Here is a 17,763-nt window from a genome sequence, read left to right as displayed (position 1 = left end):
GTGAGCGTCGGGACGCCGCGGGGCGGGCGCTGCCAGCGGGCGGGGAGCCCCGGAGGACGGGAGAGGAGCACCCCTGGTTCAGGAGACACCCGCGGAGGACACGGGCTCACACACATACAGTCCCGGATCCGCATCCGGCGCGGGTTTTCCACCTAGCTGTCCCGGAGGGTCACACTTCCCGTGGGGAGCAATCCAGCCTGTTCGGACCGGAGAGGAGCTGAGTCTGTTCTGAGACCTGGAACGCAGGCAGGCGTTGGTCAGGGAGGAAGCGGTTTTTGTTGTTGTTGTTGTTGTTATTTTTCCCTCCTGGCATGAGCTCTAGAATGGAAGTGTCTTAAAACAACTTTTAGCTTCAACAGTGCATTCCGTATTATTTGTGAAATTCATTTCTTGGCTATTTAAATGGGGGAGGGGAACTAGAAAGAAAAATAACTTTAGCCCGTGGGACTGAACTCAGAGTTTGCAGCTCTTTATAAATAGGAAAATAATTAAAGCCAGTTCTTAGACTGCAGCTTTATAAGGTGACCATTTTATATCAGCATACAGTTTTCTTCTTGTAAGCTTTAAGAAATATTTCTCAGAGAGAACTTTTAAAGAGTCATCTGAGTAAGAAGTGTGGGGGATGGGGGAGAAAAATATGTTTATGATTATAAATGTTACTACTTTCTTCCAAAAGAGAATATATTGCCCTTCTCATCTTGAGTGAGGGGGGAAAATGTAATCAGACCCCCTTGTCTGCCTTCTTAGCAGAAAAAGTCAGTTCCATGCCTTAATTAACTACTTCAGCTCACCACTGCTTGCTTCTGGGTGTTGAACTTTGCTACAGAGATTTGAAAGAATAACTACAAAGTTTAAAATACTTGGGAATCCTCTTAGGTAGCTTGTGGAGAGGCAAGGCAAGTGGCCCATGTCCCTTTTGGTGATAACCGAGGGTGCATTTGAGCAACAAGTCTGATTGACATACTTGGCCACAAGTTCTGCAGGGTTGAGAGAGCCAAAAGACTTCAATTCTCTTAACGTTGGCATTCAACCACTGTTCCAGTGTCTAATGTAGAACCTTGGAACAAAGAGACCAGGCTATCCAGAGGGAGGGGCAGCAGTGGCCAAGAGCTGGAGGAGCCCTGGCAGGCAGCTCAAGAAAGCAGGGAGAGGCCCCAGATGTTGTCCTGTAGAAGAAGAGCCCCATTTCTGCATTATTTCAGCTCCTGTTTTCCAGTCGGCGCTAGGAGGGACAACTATCTGTTAGTTGGGTAGGGTCCTGTTTGGGACGTAAGTACCACTGTCATCTGCACATGATAAATTATGTTGGGGTGTTGGCTAGTCTGGGGGAATAAGGTCTCCACATCAGAGACAGGAAGAGACAGCCTGGGGAGCACAAGACTGGACACAATAGTGTAGAAACAGACCGTGGGGACCTGGCTCGGTCAGGCCCTGGCATCCAACCTCAGGTAACATGCAGGCACATTTTGGTGGCACACTAGCAGCCCCTTAAGCAGAGTCACCTGTGGTAGTCACCTGTCTCACACCCTCTCCTCGGAGTCACATGCGATAGAGGTCAGGCTTACCGGAGCAGATACTTCACTGGGCTGCGCTCCCTGGGGTCCCTGTGCCAGCCGCAATATCTGTGGCTTTCTTGCTTATTATATTTACATTATAATGGGAGAGATAAAAATGGCAATTGTTGAAAAAAGTCAGGTTAATAAGAAATATAGTTTAACTAATAGCTCCTCCAGAGTTGTCAGTCCTCAGCTGGCCCCGTTGTTCATGTGTCTGCAGCAGGACAGAGCATTGTGGAGAGTATCTTAGGGACCAGTACTGTTACTGGCAGCTGTAAATCAGAGAGGAGGGGACCCTGGGTAGAAATAGCCCCATCAAAGTCATTTAACTTCCTTAACCAGTTCTAAAGGTTCCACCATAAGGTAGAGGTCAGTCTGTCAGTGGGACTCGGGGACCAGTCAACATCCATACCATCCCACCAGCCTGGACTCCTTCATTCTCCACTGTGGCATCTTGCAGTCGACCAGGCAAATCTCAGCTGCAGCTCTGTAAAGGTCCACCAGACCGTATCTACTTCCTTTTTAACATGCAAATTCCCCTGCAATAAAAACCCAAACCTTAACAGTGCCAACAACTGAAAACCCATAGTCTCTACTCCTCACCCTGGGCCAAGTGAAAAAGAAAAAGATTCCTTTCTCCTGCCTGTGAGCTTCTGCAGTTCCACTCAGTAACCTAGACAGAGGTCATTTGGTTGGACCCACCCGTGTCTGGTCATCGGTTCTGTCAGAAGTCCTTACTTTGGAAAAATAGCCACCAATTTCCTGTCTCTCCACCCCCCAACCCCCACAGGCTGGTTGACAATTTCTGCATCTGTGAAGGGTTCAGCGTGCCCCGATGTCTCATGTATGAGATTTATGTAGAAACCTGTGGGCAGAGTGCTCAGAACCAAGTCAATCCAGCGACATTTGGGAAGGTAAGTGTGGAGCTATAACAAGGCCATGTTCGCCCGCTGAGCTGTTTTTTCTTTGAGGTTTTTTTTTTTTCTTCTTCAAAGTTACACTCCCGAGTGGCTTAAGGATGGAGATATGTTCTGAGAAATGCTAGGTTAAGCCATTGTCCAAACACAGACTGAGCCAGCTAGTGTCGCTGATGGAAAAGCCCTATGGCCTGCTGACTGTGAGGAAAAGTACATTTGGGCCTAATGGGGTCTCAGCAGGAATAGTGGCTCTGCCCTCAGGAGCACCCAGTCATTTGTATTGAAAATCTACTTTTCAATTCCACACTTTATACAGTAGTTTGGGTAAAGGTGCAACATTGTTTCCATGGCAACCCCAACACTCCCCTCAAAGACCCAGTTCTCAGGACCCTTACTCCTGCACAAAGCTGCCAAAGCTCTCAGAACACATTCTGAGCCCTTGTGATACCCAACAGTTGATGCTCCCTGCGGCTCTTTTGGACTTAGAGAACTCACTGGCTTTGGAAGTTGGCACACACATCTGAGAACTTCACCTGAGAATGCTTAGTACACAACCAAAGAACAGTCTGAGACCCTCTTTGCTCCACAGCTCGTAGGAGCAACTCCTTAACCACGGGCCCTGCTTTAGATGCTGGGGTCCGGCATTGATGAGGTTGACAGGGATCAAGTCCAGCCCTCTCTGAAGCTGGATTCTAACAGTCCAGGCTGCCAGGCTGAGGCGATATCACTGTGTTGTTTCATGCTTAGCAACATAAACCCGGAACTATTAAAGCCAAGGGTCCCACAGCTGGCCACGACGCGTGGCTAGCAGAGCTTGCCCCTGAACCAGGCACAGAGTTCCAGCCACTTGTCAAAACAAAACAAAACAGAACCAAAAAAAAAAAATCACCAAAACACCCTTGAGTACAGAGCCACTGGAGACACCTGGTCTGAGTGATGCCCACTGGGTACAAGAGCCTTCTAAGCACCTTACCTTGGCTGTAAACGTGACAGGAGAGCTGTGTGCTCTACCTGTCTGAAGCTCAGTGAGGAACAAACGTTCTTGACAGACGGAAGGCGGTGTTGCCTCTGGACAGACACAGCCCACACCGGGATCTGTAGTCCGACTACAAAACGCAGACTGATGAAAATCGCTCAGGGCCTCCCTCCCTGGAGAGCCTCAGCACAGTTAACAACCCACACCACCGATCTCAAAGGGCAGGCGAAGAGCGACTTCAGGCCTTGCCCTTCTCCCCCATCCCCTCTGCCCTGCTAAAAACTGTTAGACGACATTCCTAGAGTTAGACGCCAAGATCTGTCCCCTTATTTAGCCACTTCCTCATCCTGAGGCTGACCACCAAGGTCCAGCTGTCAGAAGTATAGAAGCCCAGCAATCAAACGCCCTCTTGGCCCACCTAATTATCACGCCCAATTATACTAAACACCTCATCCTAACACTGGGTTTTCCCTTCTCCCTTTACAAGCCTCCATTTATTAAGGGGCCATGTCTGTCCCTTCTCTCTCCAGAGGCAGCTCTTTGTCCCTCCTGGGACAAGTACTCCTCCCCCCTCCCCTTGTCACCCTCCCTTCTCCTTTGTCTTCTGTCTTTTGTTGTCTTTGTCTCTCATCCCTGTCCTTTGTCTCCCTGGATCTAATAAAACTCTTTTGTGCTGAGAATTTAGACTCGTGGGTCCTGAGCCAAGACCTACCTATCTCTTAACTATGCTTGGGGGTCATAACGATAACCATTCACTTTCCCCCATCTTTGCAAGGGTCGTCTTGTACACAGAATTGGGTTAAGGATGTTATTCGATCAGTGGTAAATGTATGGCTGATCGTTGATTTTTTTTTTAGATTTATTTATTTATTATATGAGTACACTGTAGCTGTCTTCAGACACACCAGAAGAAGCCATTGGATCCCATTACAGATGGTTGTGAGCCACCATGTAGTTGCTGGGAATTGAACTCAGGACCTCTGGAAGAGCAGTCGGTGCTCTTAACCGCTGAGCCATCTCTCCAGCCCTGATCTTTTTTTTTTTTTAATTCATTTTTTGCAGAAAAATGATTAGGACTGGAAATCATGGTGTTAAGTGAAATAAGCTTTACACAGGAAGGCAAAAGAGTGTCACACACGTTTTCTCCCTTGTGGAATCTTCACCTCTCTATATATACATGTGCATATACATACATATGTGCCTACACATACACAATACATTCACCTACATACACACACACATAGTCACACATACACATACATATACATTCCTACAGATATGTATATGGTATGAGAGTGGAAATGGAACAAGTTGGGAAGAGGAAGGGGACCAACAGGTAGAAGAAACGGAGATAATGAAAGGGGGTGAACATGATAAAGCCACTTTACCTTCAGGTATGATATGAAACCAATTATTTTATACATTTAATATTCTGTAATGGAATGACTGAGGTAAAAAGCCTCATGGCGTATCCTAAAGCTCTCCCCTCCCTCCCCTCCCCTCATCTTCTTGCTTTGAACACCTGCCCACCCCCCCTTCCCTTGGGGAGGCCCCCTCCCTCAGGACTGAGGAGAAGTTGTGTCCCACAGCTGATTTAGGTTAGCTGTGTTTGGGTCCTCCAGGGAGTGAGGTGGTCAGATGAACACTTGGGAAAGGGCGCTCTGTCTGTAGTTCAGAGTGCAGCAGGGGAGGCCGATGGTGGACAGACGCCTGTGAGACAGCAATTCAGTCTAAGAGAGAACGTATTCCAACCTGCTGCAGAAGGGTGGGGGAAGGTCTGTGGGGAGGGTGCTAGGCCACTTTCAAGTTGGACCATCAGGTGCCTTTGGTTGATACCAGTGATGTCAGGGAGAAGTAGGTTTCCAGGGAGCGTCCAGTCTGTGCAGCTGAGGCTGAGAGGTCTTTACAGAAGGTCCTTCTCTGCTCTGGTGCTTTAGATTCTTGTCTTGGGTCTGTTCAAGCTTAGTGGGCTCTGGCTGTGCGGTGGGGCACTCCTTTTATACCAGCACCTTGGCCAAAGTTGGCAGGGATTCCTGATAGACTTCTCAGAGGTCCCCTCGTTCCTTCCTTCCTTCATTTTATGAGCTGCTACTTGTGCCAGGCACTTTGCGGGCAAAGAGATTGCTAATCATTGTCTTCATCATCTTCATCATCATCTTCATCATCTTCATCATCTTCACCATCTTCATCATCTTCATCATCTTCATCACCATCTTCATCTTCTTCCTCCTCTTCCTCCTCCCCCTCCCCCTCCATCCCCCTTCTTCTCCTGCTGCTGCTGTCTGGATAGTAAAACCAAAGAGTTTGTAAATAAAAAAAAAAAGGCCTAGTTAACTGGGGAGATAATTCAGGGATTCAGGGGGAGGCGTTGCTGACCAAGCATGAGGATCAGAGTTTAGTTCCCCAGCATCCATGCAAGAAGCAGGGTGTGGTGATGCACGTCTGTGATCCCAGCACTAAGGAAGAGACAGGCCGGCCCAGGGTCTTACCGCCCTTGAGCCACCTGGTGAGCTTTATGTCATTAACTACTACGTGAAGAGTTCATTCGATCCTTGTGTGACATCCCGCCTTGTGAAGTCCTCTACCATGCCAGGCACCAGGACAGTTTCCTGAGGTAGCTGTTGCGACCAAGCACATGCCTGTGCCAGGGCACCGCACAGATGATCTTCTCTCAGACGTGAACCTGAAGACCGACAAGGAGAGTCCCAAGGTGTCTGGTCACACACACAAGGACCAAACTCTTCCCAGAGCAGCTTCTTCTTACCTCCCAGTAGCAATCCTGGAGATGCCAGTGTGTTTTCCTGAACACTGAGCTGTTTAGATCTATTCTTCTAACTCAGTCCACATGGCTGAAGTATCCAGTCACTCACGGCCATTCTGTGCTTCTGAAACTCAGCTGAATCTTCTAATGTGTCTGCTCGCAAATATAGGAAACAACTGCTTTCAACGTGGCTGCCCTTGTCACCCAGGGCCACCCAGGCCTCTCCTCTCTGGTGGATGCCACCCAGTCCCTCTCCAGTGTGGACACAGGGCTGCTTTCTCCTTTGCTCTGTCCATTTGTTTTCCTTTATTTTTATTTTCTTTGGGGCTTTAATCCTTCTAGTCATTCTCTCCATTTCACTTTAAATATGTCACCAACAAAAATAAATACCGCCCCCCCCCCCCACACACACAAGTTGAATTAAGCTAGGTCTCCCAAGACTGGTTCATAAGCTGTAAATACTCCCACATAAATAGATAAAAACCAAAGAGTGAAACTACATTAAAAAAGGTCTCTTTAGGGGTTGGGGATTTAGCTCAGTGGTAGAGCACTTGCCTAGGAAGCGCAAGGCCCTGGGTTCAGTCCCCAGCTCCGGAAAAAAAGAACCAAAAAAAAAAAAAAAGTCTCTATTGATGTGTCTTACGATGGGGTGACTCAGGGAGGCTTTTTGACCACTGGGATTTCCCAGCTGTTATCCTGCAGCCCAAATGGTTGTCTTTCCATCACTCAGGATTTCAGGAAAGGTCATCAACAGCTCTGTGGAGCACTGGGTAGCCCAGCACAGCAGCCTTTCCTTAGCTGCCCACTTGCGGGTCTCAGCCTCAGAGGGAGGAGGGTAACTTCAGCAGGGTCCAGAGACTTTTCTTTCTCGGTCTCTCTTAGTGGTACCATTAGCTTGTTCACTTCTAGAAGCCCTCCCTCTTTTAAGATCCAGGGTCCAGGAATAAACAGCTCAGTGGTAGAGCTCTTGATTAGCATGTGGAGTCCCAGTGTCCAGCCTCTGCACCAAACAACAGGAAAAGGGTCTTGTCACGAGGCTGTTTCACACTGCAGAGCATTCCGAAGGAAAGAAAGGAGACTCCAGTGTCTGGCCTCTGTGTTTGTTTTGAATTCTTTGTCTTAATGCTTCCCTTAGAGTTCACTCCCGAGATGCCAAGGTTCTAACATTAAGTTTGGTTGGCAGGCTGCCTAGGGAATAGGCCAGTGGAAGGGACCGATTGTAGGGAATGTATCCTGTGTGCCAAAGCTGCGCTAACCCGGGAGGGGAAAGGAAGGGAAAGGATATGACCACAAAGCATGTTTACAAGAGAAACAACAAAATATCCAATTCTCACTTCCTCCCTCTTCCCCCTGGGACTGAGCCGATTCCCAAGGAGTTCCTGTGCAGATGATTCGGATGCGCAAGCCATGTGCAGTGTTCATTCTGCCCACAAACCGTGTCTTCCACAGATCGGGGAGTTTCCGGAGGTTGGCTTCCTCTACTAAAATAACACTAACGGCTGTCTCTCCGATTAGAATCGGATCACATCTCCTCTGTGAGCAACTCGGAAATGGAAAAGTGTTAGGAAGGGGAAAATCATGCTGGCTGCTGCCCTACCCCAAAAGTGTAGCTACATGCATGGTCCATTTGCACACATGTGTGTACACACACTCGTGTGAACAGCAGGAACTGGGAATAAGCACAGCCCTCATTCTCATGTCCTTGTCCCTGTGCCCTGCCATCTCTCTCTGTTCTGATGAGCTGGTGAGCAGGCAGCCGTCCTCCCTGGAAGCCTTGGGTGAGGCAAGCATCTTTTTTCACCCTAGTCCACTCAACTACAGCAGTTTGACCCTTGAAAGCCCAGCTTCTTATAGTGTACAAGTTCTTCATTTTGTTTCATTTTGTTGTTGTTGTTGCTGTTTCATTTTTTTTTTTTTTTTGTTTTTTTGATGGGGAGGGGAGACAGGGTTTCACTGTGCAAGAGACCTGTCTGTCCTAGAACTTGCCTCGTAGACCGGCTAGCCTCAAACTTATAAGAGATCTGCCTGCCTCTGCCTCTCCAGTGCTGGGGTTGAAGGCTCACATCACCGCGCTCCACTAGGGTCCAACCTCAACACAACTTTCAAGCGGGGTGGTCTCCACTCCTCCTCTAGCACTGTGGCACGCCACAAAGCAGGTGTGGGGGCTTGTTCCCTGCCTCCCCTTCAGACCCTGCTGCTAGGTGTTGGTTGAACCTTCCTGGGAGGAAGGAGGGAGAAAGGCAAGTCAGAGGGGCTTTACTCTGTAAAGGGCCAGTTGGACCCTTTGGCAGTGGGCTCTTTAGTACCTGCCTTGGGCACTTTCCAGTACCTGTCCCTTGGCTTGTGGGTAGGTGTTCTGGAGTAGCCTGCTGGTGTTTGCCTGCTTTCTGCATGTTGGAGGACAATACAGGGCAAGTCCAGCTCTCTCATGCACTGCTGACTTGTGGCCATGGAAGGTGCATGCAAGTTCTTGGCTTGAGCAGACTGTGGATGCTGCTCCCAGTGGCCTTTCTGTTCAGCCACCGAGGCCCTCCTCGCCCTACCCACAAGAAACCTGGGCTGTCACAAGATGGCAACTGCATTGGCCTCACAGGAAACACTTTGAGTGACTGGACCACCCCAACCTTCCCACACTCCCTCACAGCAGGGAAGGGGGCCTCTGAGCAAGAAGCCAAGCCGTCCGCACCTCCTCATCTCTGCTTTACTGCGGGTGAGTGAGCTCAAAGTGCCCACAGATGCAATCTCCTCGGGTGTGTTGTGAGACAGTTTGTTCTTTCATCTATCCATCTATCTGTCCATCCATCCTTCTATCCCTCCGTCTGACCATCTGTCCATTCGTCCATCCATCTATTCTTTTATCCATCCATCATCCCTTTGCTCTGTCCTGTTACTTAGATACTGCGAGGTTGGATAGATTAGAGATGGACACATAGATAATGGTGGCCTGATAGGCAGACAAGCAGACAGACAGACAGACAGGTATGGATGAGAGAAAGATAAGTCAGATAAGGGGAAGCCGTGTCACTGCTCTCAAATGCTGCTCCTGGGAGCACCTAGGAAGGGAAGCTATGGCACACAGGCAAGCAGGACCTGGGCGGGGCAGCTCTGCAGAGGAAGAGCAGATACCAATGGCAGTGCTCTGTGGCTTTCCCTGCTCTTGCTTCTAAAATGTCCCTGCATGCAGGGTTTCCCCTTCCTGTGGCCAACCCGAACTCGGGTGTCCCTGAACACTGGGCACATCAAGGCAACTCAGCCCGGAGACGAGAATTTGAATCCAAGTGACTGTTGTTCAATAGTTGAGCACCATCCACTCATAAAATCCTCTGAAATCAGAAAAGCGTGGTATACCGTGAAAGAAGCTACGACACCAGAGAAAGAGGGAAACAGCGGAAGAGCAACAGCAGCCACAGGCTAGACCCAGCAGCCACAGTTGATAATCCAACTTCCGGAGAAGCTTCAGGACTCCAGTCATCAATGTAACACTGAAGAGAGCAGAATGCAAGGCTGAGCGTGGTTAGATGCCAGCAATTCAGTCTAGACACCCAGACTGCTGGGACAGTCGCAGAGGCGCTCCACCTTCCTAATGCTGCAGTTTCTCATTCCGTGGTGACTCCCAGCCATAAAACCATTCCCACTGCTACTTCACAACTGTAATTTTGCCACTGTTACGAATCAAAATATAAATATCTTGTTTTCTGACGGTCGCAGGCAACACTGTAAAAGGGTTGTTCGGCCCCCTCCCCCCACCGAGGTTGCGACCCCCAGGTTGAGAACTGCCGTCCTAGAGTTTTGGTGCTGGGAACCTAAGCCAGCACATTACCTGCCCCAGCTGTGACTTGACTTCTCTGGCCTGTTCTAATTTCATTTGAACGTATACTTTTCATAATCAGCTGTGATTATATGACTCCTTGGTAAGTATAGATAAAGTGAGTTTGTCTCCGGGTTTTAAACTACATCTTTAATCCGGCTTTGTTCCCACAGCTCGTGCGTTTGGTTTTCCCCGATCTGGGCACCCGGAGGCTGGGCACACGAGGAAGTGCCAGGTAGGGTTGTAATGTTTGTTTTGTGTTAAATGGTGAACACGACGATGCAGGGGAATCTCAGTAACCGTTAAAACGTGTGACACAGATTAAGCCATACTCGGCAACTCTTACCAAATGGCACCTCAGTGGAGACTAAACCCCCATCGTCTGGAGACACCAGGCATCTCCACACTCATGTGATTCAAAATCTTGTTAAAACATAAAGATCACCACATATACTTTAGATGTTAAGAAATGTGCCTGGTTATTAAAATGTTCAAGTAATCACATGCATAGAATAATGCCAATTGCTTTTAAATACTCTTCTGACTGAAACATCCTAAGCGTTTGGCCAATTAGCCTATCAGCTGTATTCAGGAGGCTGGGGCCTGTGGTAATAGTTTTAACTCGGATGGAAACTCCGGTGCCACCAAGTGTGTCCTTATCCTAATTGCCACGTCACTATCACTGTCCTTCGTTGTTAGTTCAAAATCAAGACAGGAAATCAGTGAGCAGGGACAGAAGCCAATTAGAGGAAGGACCAGCTGCCCATAAAGAAATGGAAGACAGTGAAGAGTTTGCCAAATGTAACCTCGGGCAGTAATTAAGCTGAAGAAATCTGGTTCTGTTGTTACCCTGGGCACACACTGCAGTTTCCTGGATGTTACTGGAGGAGATGAGGCTGTGGGTATGGTGTGGGGGTTTGTGAGGAGTTAAGTCTGGCTTCTCACAGGCTGAGTCCACCAAAGGGCAAAGGCGTGAAGGCCTGTCTTAGAACATCTCTCTGAGATGAGAAACTCAGGAATGGAGAAAGCAGAACTAGGCTTTTTGTAAGCCATCACAACAATGCAAGGCATGCAATGGACCATGCTTAGCATGGGTCCAAGATGTGGTGGGTACACCTAACCAGCCTGCTGTCCTCTCTGTCCTCAGTGAGAGGGGCTGTGCTGGGCAGTGTGGGGCTCACTGCCACTGTCCAGGGTCATGACCACATCTCACTACATCACACACACACACACACACACACACACACACACACACACACACACACACGAGATAAAGGAAAGGACTCCTCTGTTTTCAGGTATCATTACGACGGGATCTATATCAAGAAGAGCTCCTTCTTCTATGCTCATTACTGCTACCTGCTGGGTAAAAAGAGCTGTCACAGGTTAGTCTGCCCTTGGGTTCCTAGGTCATGGGACACGGCCTGGTTTCTATGAAAACCACTCCAATCTCAGTTTTACCTAACTGACGTGGAGGCTGTTCTACCACAAATTCTTATGAAGAGCAGAAAAAATGCAAGCCAACATGCAGCCAGCATGCCGTGCCAGCCTCTGACAATGTTACCGGCCAGAGGAAACCCACATCCACCTGACTTCCTCAAGTAATTGATTCTAACCATCTTTTCAGTCACCCATGCCATTTCTGGTCAGGTCTTCCCGGAGACGTCTATTGCCCTCAAGACTCCACTGTCCCCTCAAAGAACTAACCTCTCTTTGACCTCTCCCCTTTCCTGTGAACGCAGACTTTCACTCATGTCAGCCCAGGAGCCTCTTGCCTCTACCCACCCTTCCCCTCCATACACGTGCTTTCTACCATCACCTCGGGTCCTTGCCCCGCCCCCGCCCCGCCCCGCCCACTGCCTACAATTCCTCTCTGGCTGTTTCAGTACATCCCCACTGAGATGACCCATGGGAGCCTCACACCCAGGGTGCGGAAGCTTCAGCTCAGAGCCTCCCTAGAAATCGCCTCCACCTCACTTTTCCGTGACGACGCTCGTGCCGAGCTCCACTCCCGTCCCGCCCCACCCCATCCCCGAACGCCATTGGGCTGCAAACCCTTCTTCACTCTTCCCTTTATATATATACACGCCTTTGTCATCCTACTCAGAGAACGGTTATGTTACGGCTCCGTGTCTACAGATAGAGCCAAGCTGAAGGTTCAGCGTCTTCAGATGCAACCAAACCTAGACCCGTGTGCTTGGTATTAGGCCTAAGCTCGCACAGGTCATGGCTGCATCCTAAATAACAGTTCTCAGTACAAGGTAATCTAGAAATGGTCTGTGGTGTAATCAGGGAGTCAGTTGCGCTTCCCAAGGGCGCTGATGGACCCCAGTGTCCCATAGGTCCACTCCATGGACCTCATACATCTGCTCTTTTCTCAGCTTCTTCCTACTCCAAACACAACCATCCGACCTAGCTTCCTAAAATTCTAATTTGCCTGCCTCTTCCTTTCCCAGAAGCACCTGGGGTAAAGGCCACCCACTAGGCACTGCTAGCAGACTTTCCATCTTGCTTGGTGGTTTTTGCACACCGCCAGCCATCCTAACTTTCCTGTGACTCTGGAGCATACAGTTCCATTCTGTGCTCATCCCTCCGTGCTCCCGCCCCCCGCCCTCCACAATCCCTCCTCCTCTTCCTGGGTCCTCTTGGATCTACCATTCGTGTTGACAGCCCTCCAGGGGGACCATCTCCAACAGTGCCAGCTCCAGGATAGCCTCCTTCCCTCACATGTCTACACAGCTCACAGACTCTCTACCCCTCCAGCATTTCTGCCCTGTCCATTAGCTGCCACATCTCAAGAAATGGTAAATATAGATTCCAAAGGCAGAGATAAACACCCTGCTGCTGATCCCTAGCAAACTCTACGGGTAAAAATCTTGCCTATTATGTCATAGGTCCTTTGTGCAAGGACTCCCACGTGTTGAATTCCTCTTAAAAATTAGGTCTTGAGGGTTGGAGATTTAGCTCAATGGTAGAGCGCTTGCCTAGCAAGCACAAGGCCCTGGGTTTGGTCCCCAGCTCCAAAAAAAAAGAACAACAAAAAAAAAAGGTCTTGAGACAAAAAGAAAGGACAGCTTCATAGTTTTCAAATAACAAACACATCACCTCTCATCCTCCATTCACTTATTTATTCATTCAACAAACATTCGAGTTTTCACAGCAAATCGAGCCCCCTCTAAAGTCAGTAATACACACATATAACCATGGCCTCTTCCTCCTACCACGTGGAGCCAGGAGAAAGAAAATAGAACCAGATAAGGTGTGGTCTGAAGACAGTAATGGAGGCATAAGGGGGCTTCTCCAGACACCGTCATCTGAGTGAAAGAACAAAGATTCTGCCACATCATACAAGAGCCAGCGTAAAGGGCCTGGGGTTGAGAGAAGTGAGGAGGAGAAGAGTCTGTGGGCAGAGGGCTTGGTGGGTAAAGAGGACGAGAGTCAAAGGGCAGAGGGCTTGGTGAGTAAGGAGGACAAGAGTCAGAGGGCAGAGGGCTTGGTGGGTAAGGAGGACGAGAGTCAGAGGGCAGAGGGCTTGGTGGGTAAGGAGGACAAGAGTCAGAGGGCAGAGGGCTTGGTGGGTAAGGAGGACGAGAGTCAGAGGACAGAGGGCTTGGTGAGTACACAGGAGATGGGAGAAGAGGTCCCTGAGTCAGGAGGGAGAGAGTAGAGAGGACAATTAGAAGACATTTTCAGAAGCCCCAGCGAGATGCTTTCTGCTGAAGTAGCTCGTGTCAGCCAGAGGCAGCTGAGCCGTGAGATGCTCTGTTGAGATAGTGACCACAAGAGCTGGATGTGTTGGCTGTTCTTAAACTAGCAAGCTGTGTGCTCGTGGTGGGACAGTCACTCAGCTTCTCTGTTCCCCGGCTTCCTGTTCTTCCAAGAAGATTATATGCTTGGCAGGGATGTCGTCAAGATCAGATGCACAAACATGAGAAATGCTGCGAACAGCTGGGAGGTCGTGGCTGCACGCCAGTCTCAGGCGGACTCTTCTCCCCTGCGTGCTTTTTCATGGTGTCACGTGTTCATTCCGGCTCTTGTATTTTAAGGTTCCATAACCTTCACCCAGCTCTCTCGTGTAACCTTTGTGTCTTTCATGAAGCTATTTCCACATTTGTTTCAAGGGATCCGATGCTGGGAAGTCTTGTCAAACAGTGCACATCTGCACTCGTGACAGTCACTTGTCCCTTCTCATCCAGCTTCTTGTACACCTGGTACTCAGGTTATAGTGATGTTCCGTGTGTCCTGGGTATTTGGTATATGAGAGGGGACTCCTGATCCCATTTAAATCACCTGTTTGGGAAGTGAGCCCATCCCCTAACACCCTAGGGTGTAGCATGTAGGTTCTAACCCACTTCTGTGGTCCCAGTGGCAGCTTAACTTCCTGAGCCCAGGCATGCAGCATCCGTGCATGAGTTCTGGGGCCTTGGGCCTGACTCTCAAGGGAAAAGATGGGCACAGACAGAAAAGATGAAGTCTCTGCTGGAGAAACCGCACACTCTGGAAACTCAGCATGTTTGTTATAAGGACTTGAACATGGCGTGGGGTTATTGCGCGCAGCCTGACAAAGGGGCAGGGTCTCTGGTAAACCTCTGGATTAAGTGGACAGGTTTAGCTGATCTTGGTAGGAGCAGTCTCTGCAGGGAACAGTCTTTAGGCTGTGAACATGGGCGTGGGGAGTCTATGGTGGATGTTTCTGTGCACCTACACTTGGACCAGAGGAAGGCTTTGCCATTCCTCCATGGCTATGAGGCTCTCCCTCCCCTCCCCATATTGGCTTGCCACCCTGCGCTTCATCTTTGTGGTGTTCCCAGAACGTCTACCAAACCCTCCTTTCCATGGTGTGTAGCCTCTGAGGGGCTTGGATCTCTATGCCGTATCCAGTAGGGAGGTGGGCCTGGGTCCTGCTAGCTCTCCTTGCCCCTGTGGATAGATCACGGAATCTGCCCATTTGGTGCTCCACACGTGGAAGCGATGTTAAATGAGCCAGTGGGTCACCCTTAGACTCTGAGATTGTCCTGCTGCTAAGAGAGTCCGAGGATCCCCTCTCCCCCTCCAGATCTCCTTTCCTGGGCAGAGAAGCCAAGATCACAGGCCACAGGAGCTGCGTCTCTCCTTGCGGTGTCCCTGGGCCTCAGGGCTGTCTGGTAAATATGAGATCTTCCCGTATCAGCACCCCCTTGCTCCCACGCGCTCCTTCACAGCACCCAGAGCTCTTGCCGCGTATGCAGGGCCCATCCACATTCTTCATGTGTTCAGTTGTGCTGGGGCAGGAGCCTGGAGCGAGGAGGAATCTATGTCCTCCTATCCCCTACATAAGCCGCCTCAAATGCTTCTAGAAAGCAGACCGTGTAGCCCTTATAAACCAGTGCTACCCGTTAGCAGAATGGTTAATTACCCAATTACACATCATCCATTTAAACGTGCCTCTAACTATGGAGGTTTGGACCTCCAAGTGAGACAAGAGCAGGTAGAAGCCCGCCTCTTCCTGCCCCTGCTCTCAGGGCACAGCTTTGAACCCTGAAGACCAGAGCAACCAGAGGGAAACTAGACTGGAAAGAGGAGTTGGTTTGGGATCCCAGGGTTGTGGGCCAACACAGGAGCAAGGCCTCTTCAAACCCTCGTCATCCTTACACCAAGAAGACACACCACCCAACTGCAACCCAGCATGAGGACTTCCGATTCTCTCTGCTGGCTACGAGGAATTCTGTCCAGGAAAACGATCCATCACTGTCCTTTCTCCAGGAGCCTGAGATACCTCATTTCAACCAAAGAAACTAAGGAGTACTGCCTGGTCCGTCCAGAGAGACCCAATCCAGTAAAGCCTCTTGGTGGCCCACTGTCTCCACAATCCAACTGTCTCCTCCCCAGAGAGCTGGAGCACATCAGGAAAATGAGCATCTCCTTCACAGAGGAGAGGAATTCCCAAACCCAGCCTGAAGAGTGTGCGTGCACTCGTGTGTCTGACACAACACCTCTGGCCTCTGTAAGCACATGCACTGTGTGCACGCACATGCACACACACACAGATACACAGATACATACACAGAGACACACACATATACGGAAATATACACAAAGAGACACACACATACACACAGACATACAGATATACACAGAAACATACACAGACACAGTGACATACATAGATGCGCGTGTGCATACACACACACACACACACACACACACACACACACACACATTTCCTCCAGGAATGAAGGGAAAACAGAAAGGGGAAATGACTTGCCACTAGTCAGCTCACTCCTAAAGATGAGCTGAAGGAAATCCTTCAAAGAGCGAGGGCTGACAGCAGAGGGAATCCTGGGACATCAGGAAAGGAGAAGCAGTGGCCAGAGTGGAACAGAAGCAAGCACTAGACTGTTTTCTTCCTCTTGAGTAGTGCAGGCCACAGCCCATCGCTTGACCAAGACCTGCATTCCACACGGAGACTCGTTAAAGCAGGGAAGGAAAAGGGACCTAAATGGAGAGAAGTGTCTGCACTTCATCTGAAGCGGGGAAGCACTGGGCTCTGAGAGTGACGTTGATGTGTACCAAAAATATGCCGTAACTAGAGCAGGATGGAATTCTGTGCTTAAAGTAACTCTCAGAGATGCAAGGATACAGATGCAGAACAAAGAACCCAAGGAAACATAGAAGCAAGGCACAGAAGAGCAAGTCAAGAGCTGGCGTACCAACAATTACCTTAATTGTAAATTATTTACATGCACCAACGGGAAGATAAAACTGGCAGAGTGGATTTTAAAAACGAGAAAATGACTCAGGTTTATATTGCCAACAAGAAACATACGTCAGATTTGATGGCCCAGACAAGTTGAAAGGTTTTTTTTTTTTTAATGGAAATAATATATCACTGGGGGCTGGAGAGATGGCTTAGCAGTTAAGGGCATATATGCTCGTCTAAAGGGTTCCTGTTCAATTCCCAACACCCATACCATGTGGCTCACACCTGCCTATAACTCTAGCTTCAAGGGAATCCGACACGACACCTCTGGCCTCTGTAAGCGCGCGCGCGCGCGCACACACACACACACACACACAGAGAGAGAGAGAGAGAGGAGGGGAGACAGGGAGAGATACACAGAGATATATATACACAGACACACACACATACACAGACATATACACAGAGACACACCCAGACATACACACACATACAGAGATATACACAGACATACACAGACACACACAGAGACACACACAGGGAGACACAGATACACAGACACAAACACATACAAACAGATACACACAGAGACACAGACATACATACAAAGATACACAGAGACACACTCAGACATACACACACATACAAAGAGACATATAGACATACACAGGCATACAGAGACATACACACAGACACAAATACACAGACACACAGAGACATACAGACACACACAGAAATACATAAACACAGAGACATACAGACACACACAGACATACAGAGACATACACACAGAGACATACAGACACATACAAAGACACACAGAGACACATACAGAGACATACACACAGACGGAGAGACACAAATAGACACACAGAGACATACAAACACACAGACATATACAGACACACAGAGACATATAGACACACACACACACACACAGCAAAAGTGGAAGGACCGTCTATGAGGTCGCCCTAGGCTGTCTCTCTCTATGCTCAGTCCTGCAGAGCCCGTTCCTCAGCAAATAAAATGCAGCTGCACGCGAGTCATGTGTTTTACTTGGGAAGCA

General features: G+C 49.1%; 1 protein-coding gene across 2 annotated transcripts in view; it reads left to right on the top strand.

The window, feature by feature from the left end:
• Rfx8 (regulatory factor X8) overlaps positions 1-17,763 on the top strand; it is a 63,842-nt gene that overhangs the window by 2,253 nt on the left and 43,826 nt on the right. Inside the window, exons 2-4 of one of the 2 annotated variants that reach the window (XM_039084546.1) lie at positions 2,347-2,470; positions 10,192-10,253; positions 11,317-11,403. In XM_039084546.1, the coding sequence (XP_038940474.1) occupies positions 2,347-2,470; positions 10,192-10,253; positions 11,317-11,403 (273 nt within the window). The remainder of the gene's footprint in view (positions 1-2,346; positions 2,471-10,191; positions 10,254-11,316; positions 11,404-17,763) is intronic. The other variant, XM_039084547.1, reaches the window with a different exon arrangement.

Source organism: Rattus norvegicus, chromosome 9, assembly GCF_036323735.1.
Source record: "Rattus norvegicus strain BN/NHsdMcwi chromosome 9, GRCr8, whole genome shotgun sequence".
Lineage (NCBI taxonomy): Eukaryota > Metazoa > Chordata > Mammalia > Rodentia > Muridae > Rattus > Rattus norvegicus.
The sequence above is the reverse complement of the archived record's forward strand: the minus strand, read 5'-3'. Positions and strand labels throughout refer to the sequence as shown.